Raw genomic sequence first — 14,706 nt, 5'->3', positions numbered from 1 at the left:
CTCCGGCGCCTTCTCCTCTCCATCTCCGGCCGGCTATTCCGGCGGAGATGAGGAAGGAGCGGCCTGGCGAGGAGGGGGATGAGCGCAAGTAATGTAGCGAGACTAGAGGGGGTTGGGGGGAAATGAGAGCGGCACAACAAACATGTATTGACCTTGTATTTTATGAAACTAAGATTTTTTTGTTTCTGGAACAAAAAAAATGGTAAGCATTCATTTAGTGTGTGTGGTAATCACATATTATTAAAACAACCATATACATCATCAAAAACCACATATATCCATTTCTGGCAAAAATATTAACATTTACTTCCGTTCTTATAATATATATCGATAATCAGTACTACATCCATATGTTTCAAAATTTACCCAAAATGACGGAATTCCGCCCGGTTCCTTACTTATTACTACAAACATTTAGGAAAAGTAAGCACACACAATAATCTAAGACTTAGGGGATAAGGAGCACATGGCAAGAGTAAAAGTAACCAACCAAATTTGATACACTATGTACATGGACACTTCGATATGATACTATATGACATAATTCATGGCATGATTGTAAGTTTATGATCTTTGGAAGGAATCGATGGAGCTTTCTGCTCTGAATTTTACCGTGATACGAACAAAAAATATAAGCACGAGAAACATTCGTACCAAATTTCACTGAAAAGTGGAGACAAAAAGTGTAGCGTGAAAGCATGTATTGACCTTACATTTTAGGAACCACAATTACTCCGTTTCTCAAACAAGCAGGATAAGCATTCAGTTAGTGTGTGATATTTCACATAGTATTAAAATAAACTTACACATCATCAAACAACATGTATCTATTTCCGGCAAAAATATTTACCATTCAATTCCGCTCTTATTGCTATTGATCAGTAATCCTTATTACCACCATCCGTTTCAAATTTTACGCGAAATGTTGGAACTTTTCGCCTCTTTTCGCGTTTATCACTACCAACATTTAGGAAAAGTTAAGCACACACATTAATACAACGCTTAGCGGATAAGGAGCACAAGAAGGGTACAAATACCTTTCCAAGTTGCAGCCCAGCCTTGGTTGCTATCTCTTCACCCCTCCCCAACTACTACCTGCCCTCCCACATACGCTTCTTCAAAGGAAACAGAGCAAACCCATCACGATACCCTCAAGTGCGGCCAGTTTTACAGTGATCCTAACAAAAAAACATGAGACACATTGGTACCAACATAAGGTGAGAAATGGGACATGGTATAGCGAGCAAGCATGTATTGACCTTATATTTTATGAAATAATGTGTTTATGTTTCCGAAGAAACATGTTGATCATTCATTACGTGTGTGCGCGTGCATGCGTGTGTGTTTTAATCGCATATTATTAAAATAAAAATAAACTTTATGAATCACATGTATCATTTTCCAGATAAAATATATTTAGCATTCACTTCCGCTCTTATAAAATTTGCTAGTAATCCTTCCTATGACCATTAGATTTTACCAAAATTTTCCGCCCCATTTTCGCGCTTATTACTAGCAACATTAAGGAAACATTAAGCATACACAAATAAGGAGCACAAGAAAATAAAAATACCTTTCCAACTTGCAGCCCTTCCTTTGTTGGTATAACTTCATTTTACTGCGTTGATGTAGTGAAAGCCCGCAGGGTGATTTTTTAATTAAATGCACCAAAGTCTCAAGTACATACAAAAATTGATATATATTCTACTCTCCCCAACTACTCCCTCTTTAGACAAAAGATGAGTGAGTATACATTTACACTCCGATATGATACTATATGACACAATTCAGACTGCACATCATCAAACCACATGCATCCATTTCCAAAATTATAATTACCATTTGTTTCCACGCTTATAATATTCATCGGTAATCAATCCGTATTACAACCGGACGTTTCAAATTTTACGTGCAATGATACTTTTCTGCGATTATTACTAAAAACATGTAGGAAAAGTAAGCTCACACATTAATGTAAGGCTTAGGAGATAAGGAGAACCGGCCAATAGTACGATTAACCGAGCAAATTTGATAATATATGTATGACACTTCGATATAATACTATATGACATAACTCTTGTAAGATTGTCTGTTATGATGTTTGGAATGAATCTGTCGTACTTTCCGCTCAGGTCATAGCACGATACTAAAAAAACAGCATTAGACACATTGGTACCAACTTTCGCTGAAAAGAGGGGGCATGGTGTAGCGAGCAAACATGTATTTTTTTTAACAGGGGTAGGGTCCAAAGACCCTAGAAGCTTCTTATATTGACGAAGCGGTTATTACATTTTGCAGAAAAAACACCTAAAGATCAGGGATATTCTGGATAAGGACCTAGCTTTTACAGAACAAACCCTAGAAAGAATAGGAAAAAAGCAATCGGGTCCTCCTACCTCTGCACCGCAGCTGGTTGAAGTCGCCATCGAGTTGCTCCGCCACAGAACGGACACCGGTGCCGGGGACGAACCACTTGGTCCGGCGTCGTGGCGAGAGCGGTAGATCTTCCCCTCGGACTTCTTGATCTCTGGGAAGTAGAGGATGAGGAGGGTCGCCTTTCGACCATTAGATGCAGAGGCAGGGCGGTGGAAGCCGCCGGCTTGAGTCCTCTGCTGAAGAGCTCCTGAGACGAGAGCACAGAGGCTCTCCGGTTGGAGGGGCCGCCCTAAGGCCAAGGAGTACGACGACATCGGCGCCGTAGTAGACCTCCGGCGAGAAGCAGACCTGCTCCCCTGCTGCAGATGCGGTGGCCTGGACGAGGCAGCAGGCAGAAGTTCCCCTTCCCACTCGTCACCATGACGAACAGGAAGAAGAAGCGTGCCTGCACATCGCTCTCCACCGAATCAGCGAAAAGCCGCCTTATTTATGGAGATTTCCGTCTCCCTCCACCACCTCCCATCCAACTCCGACCACCGGAGCTCCAGGAAGCAGAGAAAGAGGACGAGGCAGCACCAGATCTGGCCGCCGAGATCTGGCACCTCCCTCCCGGCATCAACGCCAAACGCCACGAAGGACCAAAGACTAAACCTAATACTAGTAGTATATACTCCGGCGCCTTCTCCTCTCTATCTCCGGCCGGCTATTCCGGCGGAGATGAGGAAGGAGCGGCCTGGCGAGGAGGGGGATGAGCGCAAGTACTGTAGCGAGACTAGAGGGGGTTGGGGGGGGGGGGATGAGAGCAGCACAACAAACATGTATTGACCTTGTATTTTATGAATCTAAGATTTTTTCGTTTCTGGAACAAAAAAAATGGTAAGCATTCATTTAGTGTGTGTGGTAATCACATATTATTAAAACAACCATATACATCATCAAAAACCACATGTATCCATTTCTGGCAAAAAATATTAACATTTACTTCCGTTCTTATAATATATATCGATTATCAGTACTACATCCATCTGTTTCAAAAATTTACCCAAAATGACGGAACTCCGCCCGGTTCCTTGCTTATTACTACAAACATTTAGGAAAAGTAAGCACACACAATAATCTAAGACTTAGGGGATAAGGAGCACATGGCCAAGAGTAAAAGAACCAACCAAATTTGATACATTATGTACATGGACACTTCGATATGATACTATATGACATAATTCATGGCAGGATTGTAAGTTTATGATCTTTGTAAGGAATCGATGGAGCTTTCTGCTCTGAATTTTACCGTGATACGAAAAAAAAATATAAGTACGAGACACATTCATACCAAATTTCGCTGAAAAGTGGGGACAAAAAGTATAGCGTGAAAGCATGTATTGACCTTACATTTTAGGAACCACAATTGCTCTGTTTCTCAAACAAGCAGGATAAGCAGTTAGTGTGTGATATTTCACATAGTATTAAAATAAACTTACACATCATCAAACAACATGTATCTATTTCCGGCAAAAATATTTACCATTCAATTCCGCTCTTATGCTATTGATCAGTAATCCTTATTACCACCATCCGTTTAAAATTTTACGCGAAATGTCGGAACTTTCCGCCTCTTTTTCGCGTTTATCACTACCAACATTTAGGAAAAGTTAAGCACACACATTAATACAACGCTTAGCGGATAAGGAGCACAAGAAGGGTACAAATACCTTTCCAAGTTGCAGCCGAGCCTGTGTTGCTATCTCTTCACCCCTCCCCAACTACTCCCTGCCCTCCCACATACGCTTCTTCAAAGGAAACAGAGCAAACCCAGCACGATACCCTCAAGTGCGGCCAGTTTTACAGTGATCCTAACAAAAAAACATGAGACACATTGATACCAACATAAGGTGAGAAATGGGACATGGTATAGCGAGCAAGCATGTATTGACCTTATATTTTATGAAATAATGTGTTTATGTATCCGAAGAAACATGTTGATCATTCATTACGTGTGTGCGCGTGCATGCGTGTGTGTTTTAATCGCATATTATTAAAATGAAAATAAACTTTATGAATCACATGTATCATTTTCCAGATAAAATATATTTAGTATTCACTTCCGCTCTTATAAAATTTGCTAGTAATCCTTCCTATGACAATTAGATTTTACCAAAATTTTCCGCCCCATTTTCGCGCTTATTACTAGCAACATTAAGGAAACATTAAGCATACACAATGATACAAGAATTGGCAGATAAGGAGCACAAGGAAATAACAAATACCTTTCCAACTAGCAGCCCATCCTTTGTTGGTATAACTTTATTTTACTGCGTTGATGTAGTGAAAGCCCGCAGGGTGATTTTTTTAATTAAATGCACCAAAGTCTCAAGTACGTACAAAAATTGATATATATTCTACCCTCCCCAACTACTCCCTCTTTAGACAATAGATGAGTGAGTATACATTTACACTCCAATATGATACTATATGACACAATTCAGACTGTACATCATCAAACCACATGCATCCATTTCCAAAATTATATTTACCATTTGTTTCCACGCTTATAATATTCATCAACAATCAATGCGTATTACTACCGCACGTTTCAAATTTTACGTGCAATGGTACATTTTTGCGATTATTACTAAAAACATGTAGGAAAAGTAAGCTCCCACATTAATGTAAGGCTTACGAGATAAGGAGAACCGGCCAATAGTATGATTAACCGAGCAAATTTGATAATATATGTATGACACTTTGATATGATACTATATGACATAACTCTTGTAAGATTGTCTGTTATGATGTTTGGAATGAATCAGTCGTACTTTCACTCAGGTCATAGCACGATACTAAAAAAACAGCATGAGACACATTGGTACCAACTTTCGCTGAAAAGAGGGGGCATGGTGTAGCGAGCAAACATGTATTTTTTTAACAGGGGTAGGGTCCAAAGACCCTAGAAGCTGCTTATATTGACGAAGCGGTGATTACATTTTGCAGAAAAAACCCCTAAAGATCAGGGATATTCTGGATAAGGACCTAGCTTTTACAGAACAGACCCTAGAAAGAATAGAAAAAAAAGCAATCGGGTCCTCCTACCTCTGCACCGCAGCTGGTTGAAGTCGCCATCGAGTTGCTCCGCCACAGAACGGACACCGGTGCCGGGGACGAACCACTTGGTCTGGCGTCGTGGCGAGAGCGGTAGATCTTCCCCTCGGACTTCTTCATCTCTGGGAAGTAGAGGATGAGGAGGGTCGCCTTTCGACCATTAGATGCAGAGGCAGGGCGGTGGAAGCCGCCGGCTTGAGTCCTCTGCTGAAGAGCTCCTGAGACGAGAGCACAGAGGCTCTCCGGTTGGAGGGGCCGCCCTACGGCCAAGGAGTACGGCGACAGCGGCGCCGTGGTAGACCTCCGGCGAGAAGCAGACCTGCTCCCCTGCTGCAGAGGCGGTGGCCTGGACGAGGCAGCATGCAGAAGTTCCCCTTCCCACTCGTCACCATGACGAACAGGAAGAAGAAGCGTGCCTGCGCATCGCTCTTCGCCGAATCCGCTAAAAGCCGCCTTATTTATGGAGATTTCCGTCTCCCTCCACCACCTCCCATCCAACTCCGACCGCCGGAGCTCCAGGAAGCAGAGAAAGAGGACGAGGCAGCACCAGATCTGGCCGCCAAGATCTGGCACCTCCCTCCCGGCATCAACACCAAACGCCACGAAGGACCAAAGACTAAACCTAATACTAGTAGTATATACTCCGGCGCCTTCTCCTCTCCATCTCCGGCCGGCTATTCCGGCGGAGATGAGGAAGGAGCGGCCTGGCGAGGAGGGGGATGAGCGCAAGTACTGTAGCGAGACTAGAGGGGGTTGGGGGGGGGGGAATGAGAGCGGCACAACAAACATGTATTGACCTTGTATTTTATGAAACTAAGATTTTTTCGTTTCTGGAACAAAAAAAATGGTAAGCATTCATTTAGTGTGTGTGGTAATCACATATTATTAAACCAACCATATACATCATCAAAAACCACATGTATCCATTTCTGGCAAAAATATTACTCCCTCCGTTCCTTTCTATAATGCCTATTGTTTTTTCGCTTTTGCTTCAGAATATAAGAGTAAAGCTATATTTTTTTGCAAAGAACCCCTTCCACCGATCTGTTCCCGTCCAGAAAATCTGGAAACGAATCTGTTCCTGTCCAGAAAATCTGGAAACCAATATATTCCCGTCCAGAAATGTGGAAACCAATCTATTCCCAGCCAGAAAATATGGAAACCAATCTGATTATGGAAAGAATAGCGGGAGAGAGGGAGTACATGACGTGATCGGATATGGAAACGGTATTATTTTCTGAGATCTGATTTCAGTTTCCTATTTTGTCTCTAAGATCTCTAGAGGGTTTTGTGTCAAAAAAATGGCTTGCGCTAATTTCCGTGCCAAAATACAATAGGCACTATAGAAAGGAACGGAGGGAGTAACATTTACTTCCGTTCTTATAATATATATCGATAATCAGTACTACATCCATCTGTTTCAAAATTTACCCAAAATGACGGAACTCCGCCCGGTTCCTTGCTTATTACTACAAACATTTAGGAAAAGTAAGCACACACAATAATCTAAGACTTAGGGGATAAGGAGCACATGGCCAAGAGTAAAAGTAACCAACCAAATTTGATACACTATGTACATGGACACTTCGATATGATACTATATGACATAATTCATGGCAGGATTGTAAGTTTATGATCTTTGGAAGGAATCGATGGAGCTTTCTGCTCTGAATTTTACCGTGATACGAACAAAAAATATAAGCACGAGACACATTCGTACCAAATTTCGCTGAAAAGTGGGGACAAAAAGTGGGAACCGGCTCCTCTAACATTGAAGAGCAAAGTCAGAGAAAAGAACGTTGTAAAGTTAGGGTATTATAGCCTAATCACCATATTACATGCTCTAATCAATTACTGTAGATAATTACTGTAGACGTAAAAAGTTTGAACTAAATTTTATTACATCATAATTTTGTCAGTATGTAGTTACTCTAAATCCATAACATAAATTTGCATTATGTAGAATAAATTAAATCATTTTGCCCTTAATCATGCAATTTGGAAGAAGAAAAGTCAGGCCACTGTAGCTTACCTGACTTTGCTCCTCAAAGTTAGAGGATCCCGTCCCCAAAAAGTGTAGCGTGAAAGCATGTATTGACCTTACATTTTAGGAACCACAATTGCTCCGTTTCTCAAACAAGCAAGATAAGCATTCAGTTAGTGTGTGATATTTCACATAGTATTAAAATAAATTTACACATCATCAAACAACATGTATCTATTTCCGGCAAAAATATTTACCATTCAATTCCGCTCTTATGCTATTGATCAGTAATCCTTATTACCACCATCCGTTTCAAATTTTACGCGAAATGTCGGAACTTTCCGCCTCTTTTTCGCGTTTATCACTACCAACATTTAGGAAAAGTTAAGCACACACATTAATACAACGCTTAGCGGATAAGGAGAACAAGAAGGGTACAAATACCTTTCCAAGTTGCAGCCCAGCCTTGGTTGCTATCTCTTCACCCCTCCCCAACTACTCCCTGCCCTCCCACATACGCTTCTTCAAAGGAAACAGAGCAAACCCAGCACGATACCCTCAAGTGCGGCCAAGATCGTCAGACAGGCTACACCTCCGAGCAGAGCAGCGATCCATCCAGCCCCGATCATGGATTCGCCTCACCACAAGGTTCGTCTCTCAGCTCCATCGCCTCTGGTTGAAAAAAGAAGATGAGTTTCTTTCATGTTCTCTGCTGATGGTATGTTTGGGTTCTCTGTCTCGTCTTCCTCAGGTGATCAGGGTCGCTTCAGCAGCGGCGGCGGAGGGAGGGAGGATGTGCTGCGTTGAATGCCGCACCACCACCACTCCCATGTGGCGCAGCGGACCTACCGGGCCGAGGGTGAGTTCTGTGCTTCTCTCCTCTCCTCTCCTTCCCCTTTCCCTTACCTTTGTTTGTGCTGTGTCCTGTGATGGAGGTGATCGGCGATGTTGATCATGGCCTGATGATCACCACAGTTCTTGAGGTTCATACGGCGATCATGCCAAGAACTAGCGTTTCTTGATCATATGGTTCAATTGTTCCTAGAGAGATGGTGTGTGTAAATCATTAGCGTTTCTGAAGGCGTTATCCGGTGGGAGAGGGAGAGGAAGAATCAAAGATATGGTGGTGATTTTATCTAACAAGATATGGTGATGATTGTTCTAATCAGAGTTTGGAGCTTTGGATAAAGACCTTAGGGGAAAAAACAGAGTTAGTGTTTACACTTGGTTTTGATTCCATTTGGAGGTTAGGTGAGCTGTTCCTTGCAACAGTGCTAACCTCCAATATTCCCAAGTGGCAAGCGTGGGATTAGATATTTAAAAAGGGCCCAGCTTTTCTCTGGGTGTTCTCTATTGGTTGGGTCTAATTCTTTAGGGGCATCCTTATCACCATGACGGTTTTAGTTCTTGGTAACGGCACCAAGCCATGCATCCACCAATCAGCAATCTTTCATTTTGTTGTTGGCAGACTATATTTCTCTCAAAAATAAAAAATAAAATGGATGTGTATTGAACATTTTTCACTTTGGCAGACTATATAATTTTTCTCGAAATAATGGATGTGTATTAAACATATTTCACTTTAAACGCAGACGCTTTGCAACGCGTGTGGGATCCGGTACAGGAAGAAGAGGAGGCAAGAGCTAGGTCTCGACAACAAGCAGCAGCCGCAGCAACAGGACCAACAACAACAGGAGCAGCAGCAACTACAACAACAAAGAGAAGATAACACTGAGGTAACAAGTGCAGTCAAAGACAGCAGTACAACGACCACCAACAAAAGTAGCAATCTCCAAGTGGTGAAAAAAAGGAGGGTCTCCATGGGAGTGGAGGAGGCTGCATTTTTGCTTATGGCCTTGTCATCCCCATCTTCACCCACAGTATTGCATGCCTAACGCTCCCCTTGTTATTGCTCCGCACTCGGTGTACATACATGACTGCAGCAAAACAGACCAGCAAGCGATTCCAAACCAGTCATACAGCTTTCCTGGATGGATTAACGGATGGAGTTAGCAGGGGAAGGATGTCTCTTCCAGGATCATGATGTTGATGTGAGGGGAGGCTGGATTTTGTGTTTTGGATCCATCTGCGCCGAAGATCTTCGGCCGTGTCATGTGTCACGTTCGAACCCAAAAGCGAAGGAAATATTTCCTCCGAAGGGGAAGAAAGCTGGTCAAATGGCTGTATATGTATTCATGGTAGGCTCATTGTGATTGGTTAGGCACGTTTGTTTTAGTTTTACCCTGATTCATGTCTGCCCATGTTCTGTTTATTTCAACGTATGTGTTTCGTTTCCCCTGTTAATTGAGAAGGATGGGTGATCAAAAGAAAGCATTGCCCACCTTCATGTGTAATAAAAATCAATTCAATAAAATTGGTTCATTTCTTTCATTTCAGTCAGTGCGAAAAAGGACTGTAGATTTGCAGTTTTTGCCTCCATTGATACAGCCAAGTTCGAGTTGGTGGCTACCTCGCAACCCGGGTTCAAATCTCATCAGATGCAGACTTGTGGCTCATTTAGCTTTTCTTCTATAAGAATATGCCCTGGGTGCTAGTGCCCATGGTCTCATTTTTGAGACTACGAAGTTCCAGATTTTATTTGCAAAGCTCAAACATGCTTGCAGAAATACAAATGCAAAGCATAAATAACAATAAAGGAACGAAAAACCTATGCAGAAATAATAAGCATGTAAACACTTGTTATGCCACCTTTGTTATTGGTCAGACAAGCTCGGCATATACAGAGTTAACCAAACGGAAAGATCAATCAACCATCACTTTATTCAGCCCCAGTGCAGCAGATATGCTGGTTTAGGCTACTGCTGCCTCCCTACCATGTATTACAGTCTGCGTCTTCCATACACATATGATCAAAATCACAACCAGCTAATCATCGCAAAAACTCAGGCTAGTCCTGATTTATCTCACAAAATACAGTGATAATCTAATCTGTGGTTTCAGGAGAGGGTTCAGATTCTCCCGGACATTTCATGCGGAACATGGTTTCTCTGAACATGTGATAGGGTTATACTCATTCCGTCTGGGTAGCCAATTCAGATTCCTCATCACCGTCAAACTCCTGCTCTACTCCTTTCACCTGCCAAAAAAGTGTGAAGATTGAAGTTTGTGAGGCCTGCCAATGACCATATATCGACTGACAATGAACAAGTTACTCGTTTAGGCAAGTTGGTCATAAAATGCATTGCTATTGCGAGAAATTTCCTGAATAATTTCCAGCATTCTAGCTAGCAAATAGAAGGCCTTGTCACTGAACATACAAACACTAGAAGATGTTTCAAACAGCAGGAAACAAAGCATCGAGTGCTACCTCTGGCACATAATGCATGAGCATGTTCTCTATGCCAGATTTCAACGTGACTGCTGAACTCGGACAGCCACTGCAGGCGCCTTGCATTTGTAGCTTTACAATCCCTGTTTCTCTGAAAGGATAGCATCGCAAGAGACACTGTAGTCAAATTTCTTGAAATAGTACAATACATAAGAAGCAGATAAGGAGGGAGAGACTAACGGATCAAATCCTCGGTATTCAATGTCACCACCATCATCTTGAACAGCTGGCCGAATGCGAGTCTCCAACAATTCTTTTATCATTGCAACTATTTCTGAATCATCCTTTAACACGCAATGCATTGAAGATTTAGAACCTCGAGCGCAGTTATTCAATTATTCATGACAAAATGTTATTATTTTGCATCTCCCCGAAGGAAAAAAATTTGTGCCAAGGATACTGCTAACTACCTTCATGTCACACATAAATAACGCTGTCAACATTCTGGACATAGGTAGCAGCATAGATTTACAAAATTGCAAGTTGATTAAGACTATTCAGAGCTGTTGTGGTGGGATGAATTTAGAGGCAGATAGTGGTATCTTTCTATCTGGTCACCACAAGGTAGAAGCAGTAGACAGTACTCCACATCTCCGGACAATACTACATTCAAACTTAAGCTGTCAACCAATATTTTCCCAGGAACAATTACAAAAATAACTAGATTAATCGTCTGCTAAGCTACTTCTTTTGAAGTCGAATAACTTGCATAAATATTTGCAAATGCATGCTACATGTTCCTATCATAGTTTAAGATGCTTATCTAGTATTGCATGCTTATATCTTGCACAAAACCAAAACCGCTTATACTTAACATGCCACAGAAGAACAAAGCTGGAGAAACAAAGCACGAAAATATAGAGAATGTGCATGGATACCTCATGAATTGCTGTGTCCTTAGCAGCTGCGGTATTTGCATCCAGAAAGAGTGGCTGCCCAGATGAGTAGAAATCCATTATTGCAGCAAAGACCTCAGGCTTAAGATAATCCCAAGAAGTTTCATCTGATTTCGTCACAGTAACAAAATCAGATCCAAAGAATACCCTGGTAACTCCTGCATAGAAATTTTATCCAGTCAAGATCATGTCAAAATTGAAAATTTCACTGAAGGAAAAGGTAAAGAAAACTTGGGAGTTGGGACCAATAACAGATGTGCTGTGAAATATTCAATATACAGATATACCAATTTTAGTAGTTACTCCCTCCATTAACTATCATAAGATGTTTTAGATATTTCCATTTCAATGTGACTAGATACAGACGGAAATGAATGAACCTGTACACTGAAAGGCAGCTGGATACATGCATTTTCGAGAACACCTAAACCATCTTATACTAGTGAAAAGAGAGAGTACTTGTTATAGATCCAAAAAAGCTACTTCAAACAATTAATAATTTTGAAGTGTTATAGGCCACCGCGATGCCAAACTAAGCTTGAACCTGAAGTATTTGGATTTTTACATGCTAATTTGCAAGAAGCCATCGCTGTTAAGCAATATGGTAGCGTTGCAGATCCGTGTCATGGTGAGGCATTTTGCAAAAATAAATAACCAGCTCCAAACCGATGTTGCCTATCATAATTCAAGATACAATCAGGATTCTTGCTTTTGGAATGACTTCCTTTTGCCCTATCAACCATTCCAACTACGTGTTCTTTCACATGATATTCTTCATCTTTACCCAGCTCCATGCCTCCTGCATGAAGTTATCATGTCGATTGCCCAATTATGTTCAATAGATCACCCACTTATGTTTCACGAGTTTACTGTATTCAGGTACCCCTACTTTACTTCCGACCCAAATGGTTGCTTGCATTTTCACCATACTAGTGCTTACTTGGGTTGCTAATTTGTGTATAGCTCTCTCTAGTTTGCAAGCCACTTACAAATTTTGAATTACAACTATAGTAGCTACGCTTTTTAGATTAACAACCAAAGATCAACACAATAGAGTTGATTGGTTAATTTAACAGAAGGAATAGTTAAGCATTAACACCAAAAAATTGTTAGATTAACTAGATCTGTTCTCCCAACTCAATTTTGTTGTTGCCCTTACAAAAAAAAAAACCTTATATACCCCAAGGCTCACAAGTCATGGACACTTCGTGGGGCCATATAAGACTTAACCCAAAGGTCCCAAATTAAATCAGTAGCAAGAGGTTGCTTGCTGCAAAGACTGGTATATTGAACTGAAAGATAAAATAACACAATTAGATGACTACAGCAGGTGGGCAGGCATGACGTACCCTCGATCGCAAACAGCGCCTTCGCCAAAGGAGATGTCATCGCGGTGCGAGCATTAGGGAAATCAGAGCTCCCAACCTCCATAACCGGCTTCCCAGGATGGAACATGAGCGACTGCGGGTTGGGCGTCGACTGCGTCTGGATGAACATGGTCCTCTTCTGCCCTGCCCATGGCAAAATTTACGCAATCAATGAAACATGAAACAGACACCGACACCAAAATATACACGCGGGTAATCAGGCCATCTATCGGAAGAACAAGACCGCCTAACCGAAGCCCATTTTAGCTCAAAATGTAGAATGCAATTGCGCAGTAAATAAGCACAGAACATTGATGCTATGAACAAGAACGTGTCGTCGCTCAGACGGAAAAAAATCAACCTGCCGCGTGGTGAACTAATTCGCTACACGACCATTAAAAGAAATCACATCTTCACAAGCACCCAATCCAAGGACCCAACCTCCCTGGGACCGGAACCTCGGACCGCCAAATTCGACACCGACAGAAGAGAAGGGAGGCGGCGAAATCTAACCTCCGAACCGATCCCATGGGGAAGGAGGGGCGGGGTTCCGGGACGCCGCCGAGCGCGCGAAAGGCGGCGAGCCGAGGCGGTCGAGGGCGCCGGCGGCCGCCGAGGAGAGGAAGCGCGGGCTGGGGAGACGCCGCCGGTGGAGGAGCTGGGACGCGAGCGCTAGGACCCTCCTCCTCGCCATCGCCATTCTCTCCCTCAGCTTTGCGTTGCGTTATTCTCTTCCTCTTCCTCTGCTTTCTCTAGGTCGGCTCTGGTGGCTGGGCCTTGGACAATTCGGGCCTCCATGGGCTGGTATTGAGATTGACGGGCTGTAATGGATCTGGACTTGAAACTCTGGTAGGCCCAGCACATAGATTTTCCTGCCAATGACATGGTCACGACTCACGAGGAAGACCGAATGGGCAACCCCTATATGCCCACCAGGCGCCGCTTACCGCGCGCCGGCCCAGTTAGACGCTGATTTTTTTCTTTATTCTTTGAATAATTAAAAAATATTAAGGTTAAAAACAGTTTAAAGTTAAAAATATGCAGATTTCAAAAAATATTAAATTTAAAATATTTAAATTAGAAAATTTACACAATATAAAGTATTCAAATAAAAAATGTTTAAATTTTAAAATTGTTCATTTTCTCAAAAAATGTTTGAATTTTAGAAATGTTTAATTTAAAATTTTATTCAAATTTGCAAAATATTCAGATTTTGAAAAAATTTATTTAAAAAAAATCTAGATTAAAAAATGTTTAGATTTCAAATTTGTTTGAATTTTGAAAATGTTTGGACACTTTTCGAAAACGAGAAAACCAGACCAAAATCTAGAATGCGGGCTAAAAAATCGAGAAACCACATAGAAAAAACCAGCCAAGGTATATGGGCATGTCTGAAAAGCGGAAATGGGGTGTGCGGCAGCTGGCAGGGCATGGTGTCGACCACCGCGTGGCGTATAGGAGCTCTCGACCGAATGGATCAACTCGATGTAGGCCTCCAGCCCGTGGATACGCTAGGGTCGCACACGCGTGTAGCTCACCAAGCAAAGTCTTAGCAGCAACAACTAAGGGTGTTTTTTGTAATTTTCTAATGGACCCACCCGTCACGACCATGTGTGTGGTTAGTTGTGTCGTGCGACG

The 14,706-nt window shown here is 42.1% G+C and overlaps 2 protein-coding genes across 2 annotated transcripts; one reads left to right on the top strand and one right to left on the bottom strand.

The window, feature by feature from the left end:
• The first annotated feature begins 7,936 nt into the window (after positions 1 to 7,936).
• On the top strand, positions 7,937 to 9,579 carry LOC124708924 (GATA transcription factor 15-like). The gene is made up of 3 exons (XM_047240560.1): positions 7,937 to 8,104; positions 8,208 to 8,315; positions 9,049 to 9,579. The coding sequence occupies exons 1-3, from the start codon at positions 8,084 to 8,086 to the stop codon at positions 9,349 to 9,351; spliced, it is 432 nt and encodes a 143-aa protein (XP_047096516.1). The 5' UTR covers positions 7,937 to 8,083; the 3' UTR covers positions 9,352 to 9,579.
• A 546-nt stretch (positions 9,580 to 10,125) lies between these two features.
• On the bottom strand, positions 10,126 to 13,776 carry LOC124707984 (nifU-like protein 4, mitochondrial). Its single transcript, XM_047239674.1, has 6 exons — positions 13,582 to 13,776; positions 13,051 to 13,212; positions 11,684 to 11,859; positions 10,986 to 11,089; positions 10,785 to 10,896; positions 10,126 to 10,553 (listed from the first exon to the last, which is right to left on the bottom strand). Exons 1-6 carry the CDS (start codon positions 13,766 to 13,768, stop codon positions 10,488 to 10,490), a joined length of 807 nt encoding a protein of 268 aa, XP_047095630.1. The 5' UTR covers positions 13,769 to 13,776; the 3' UTR covers positions 10,126 to 10,487.
• Between the last annotated feature and the right edge of the window lie 930 nt (positions 13,777 to 14,706).

Source organism: Lolium rigidum, chromosome 4, assembly GCF_022539505.1.
Source record: "Lolium rigidum isolate FL_2022 chromosome 4, APGP_CSIRO_Lrig_0.1, whole genome shotgun sequence".
Lineage (NCBI taxonomy): Eukaryota > Viridiplantae > Streptophyta > Magnoliopsida > Poales > Poaceae > Lolium > Lolium rigidum.
This window is presented reverse-complemented; position numbering and strand designations above follow the sequence as displayed.

What these genes read in the sequence shown, in the direction of transcription:
- LOC124707984 (XM_047239674.1), bottom strand. Translation starts at nt 13,768, where the DNA reads ATGGCGATGGCGAGGAGGAGGGTCCTAGCGCTCGCGTCCCAGCTCCTC. An exon ending in CCCATGGGATCGGTTCGGAG is followed by an intron (nt 13,213 to 13,581) that starts GTTAGATTTCGC and finishes TGCCATGGGCAG; the next exon opens with GGCAGAAGAGGACCATGTTC. An exon ending in TCATGCATTATGTGCCAGAG is followed by an intron (nt 10,554 to 10,784) that starts GTAGCACTCGAT and finishes CTTTTTTGGCAG; the next exon opens with GTGAAAGGAGTAGAGCAGGA.
- LOC124708924 (XM_047240560.1), top strand. Translation starts at nt 8,084, where the DNA reads ATGGATTCGCCTCACCACAAG. An exon ending in TGGATTCGCCTCACCACAAG is followed by an intron (nt 8,105 to 8,207) that starts GTTCGTCTCTCA and finishes CGTCTTCCTCAG; the next exon opens with GTGATCAGGGTCGCTTCAGC. An exon ending in GCGGACCTACCGGGCCGAGG is followed by an intron (nt 8,316 to 9,048) that starts GTGAGTTCTGTG and finishes CTTTAAACGCAG; the next exon opens with ACGCTTTGCAACGCGTGTGG.